At 34.7% G+C, this 2,582-nt stretch overlaps 1 protein-coding gene and 1 long non-coding RNA gene across 2 annotated transcripts; both read right to left on the bottom strand.

Moving 5' to 3' along the window:
* Window positions 1-5: 5 nt before the first annotated feature.
* LOC100641740 (palmitoyl-protein thioesterase 1-like) lies at window positions 6-1,342 on the bottom strand (the record flags this gene model as incomplete). The annotated part of the gene is made up of 4 exons (XM_003391538.2): window positions 1,222-1,342; window positions 1,012-1,121; window positions 819-946; window positions 6-189 (listed from the first exon to the last, which is right to left on the bottom strand). Coding segments are annotated over exons 1-4 (531 nt in total), but the record flags the coding sequence as incomplete, so codon positions are not given.
* A 796-nt stretch (window positions 1,343-2,138) lies between these two features.
* Window positions 2,139-2,572, bottom strand: LOC109591303 (uncharacterized). The gene is made up of 3 exons (XR_002189756.1): window positions 2,530-2,572; window positions 2,359-2,466; window positions 2,139-2,305 (listed from the first exon to the last, which is right to left on the bottom strand). It is a non-coding gene; the product is annotated as an uncharacterized LOC109591303 (long non-coding RNA).
* Between the last annotated feature and the right edge of the window lie 10 nt (window positions 2,573-2,582).

Raw genomic sequence — 2,582 nt, 5'->3', positions numbered from 1 at the left:
TATTCATTAATATACTTGTCTTGTATGAATGATAAATATGTTCCCATTCCTAAGAATCTTCTAAACAAATGGCACAATATGCTACTGCTTCCTGGGCAAAACGGAAAACCATAAACGCCATTATGCTGCCCACCCAGTGATATCAAATTGTATATCTTTACAGAGCCACATCTCTGGACTAGTGCACGCCTATAATAAAACAAAATGTCACTATGTCAGTACATTACAGTATACAGTGGGTATATTGAGGGCCATAGTTTCCAACAAAGCATGTTTCATGAATTTGCTACAATAGTACATGCATGTATGACTTTTGGAACAACTTTAAAAATTTGTGAAAAATTCAAGTTTGAACGGAATCAGCTAAAACTTTCTACATAACAAAAGAACATGTATATGCATTTAAAAAATTACAAAAATGAAGAATTCTTTTCCTTTAATTTTTGGCAAAATTTGGCCAAAAACCCTGTACTATAGTACAGTAACTTGGGTCTGATTTTGGAGTAACTTTTAAAATTCGTAAAAAATCCAAATTTGATTGGAATCACCCTAAACTTTCTACACAATATAAGTACATGTATATGCATCAGGAAAAATTATAAAAATAAAAAATTCTCTTCTTTTCATTTTTGGCGAAATTTAACCAAAAACCCTGTACTAGTACAGCCTGTACAGGGACTTTAGTCCTTTTGAAGCAACTTTAAAAAATTTGTAAAAACGTTCTACACAATATAAGTACATGTACATTATCATTATACATTAAAAATGGAGAAATCTCTCCTTTTAATTTTGACAAAATTTGGCAGACAATAACTTACAGGAATTGTGATCCCTGAGAGAAACCCATTGCATTGAAACCATTAGCTAACATCTCATCTGATGATAGTAAATCACAAGCTAGTTCAACCTGTTTATTAGAATCGAGAAAGAAACTGTTGTATGAATCCTAAGAATAGAAAGATGAGGAGAATAATGAGATATTGCTGATGTGACCATAGACCCTTTATTTACCTCTGTGGGAGTCTTTCCAAAAGCAACCATTTTGATATATATGCCTGGTATAAGACGTTCCAGGACAACCTTAAACTGATAAGCACCATACTCATAGCAACAGCTGTCACCTAAAATATCAAAAATCAACACTGACTGAGAAGTTGAATTGACAATTAAATTTTGAAAATGCACTCACAAGCTATCTAAACCCTTGCTTTAATAACTAACCCATTCCAGACCATATTACAAGAGGAACTGGGTCATCCTCACTAGCACTAGATGCAGGAGGAGAGAAGAATAAGGCAATGGCCAAAGCAGCAAGTAGAAAATCAGCCATTTTGACAAGAGTTAAAAATTAAAATTGCTCATATACGGAGAATATGCGGTTTTGAGCTTAGTATACTGAAAACACGTGACACAATGCTGGTAAAAACAATAAAATCATAAATATTTCCATCATGTTAAAATTCAAATCTCAATGGATCAACAAGACAAGCTTTCTGTGTTGCTTCTACAGTAGCTGGAGCATCTACAATAGAAAGAGCATTCATTTTACTATTACAATATTTTGTAATATTGTTGTCCAAAAGACTAATTTTTATGAATTTCGTTGACGTGTAAGGAAAAGGGATAACCAACTCTATCATAACATTTGAAAACAACTACCAACTGCTGATAATAAGACCACAATTGACATACATACAACACATGATATCTAACAGGCTAGGCCAGTAAAGAATCAACCAAACTTGACAAATGGACTAATACGAGCATAAGCGTAGAGCGCCATGTTTCACTTATTTTATCTAATAAACCAAGAGGTTAATAAGTGTTCCCGGGAGGTTTCTAAGTGTTCCCGGGAGGTATCTAATAGATTTAGAAACCTGGTATTCTGCAATCTGATTGGTCAATTACAACTAGGCATGATAGAACTAGGTGTATAACCAACTTCTGGGACTGAAGTGACTTGCAATATTTGGAAAATGCACTCACAAGCTATCTAAACCCTTGCTTTAATAACTAACCCATTCCAGACCATATTACAAGAGGAACTGGGTCATCCTCACTAGCACTAGATGCAGGAGGAGAGAAGAATAGGGCAATGGCCACAGCAGCAAGTAGGAAATCAGCCATTTTTACAAGAGTTAAAAATTAAAATAGTCCAAGATACGGATAATAAGAATAAATTAGTATACTGCAAACACGTGACACAATGCTGGTTTAATAAAAACAATGTTATCATGTTAAAATTCAAATCTCAATGGATCAACAAGACAAGCTTGCTGTGTTGCTTCTACAGTAGCTGGAGCATCTACAACAGAAAGAGCATTCATTTTACTATTGCAATATTTTGCATGAACTTACTTAAAATAAAAGGATCGCTATTACCAGCATCATGTCTAGCACTCTCTACAGCTCTTTTGAGAGCAAACAACACACCACTGCTCATTAGCAATGGAGGCTCACCAACAGCTGCAAAATAAGGACAATACCATACTTTAAACCACTGCATACTAATAGTAGAGTAAGAGTTACCTTTAGAGCCAAGTATTCCTGGAGGATTTGGTGCGTTTTTAAGCAGCTCAACT

This window comes from Amphimedon queenslandica, unplaced genomic scaffold (assembly GCF_000090795.2).
Source record: "Amphimedon queenslandica unplaced genomic scaffold, v1.1 AMPQUscaffold_8479_Cont19577, whole genome shotgun sequence".
Taxonomy (NCBI): domain Eukaryota; kingdom Metazoa; phylum Porifera; class Demospongiae; order Haplosclerida; family Niphatidae; genus Amphimedon; species Amphimedon queenslandica.
This window is presented reverse-complemented; position numbering and strand designations above follow the sequence as displayed.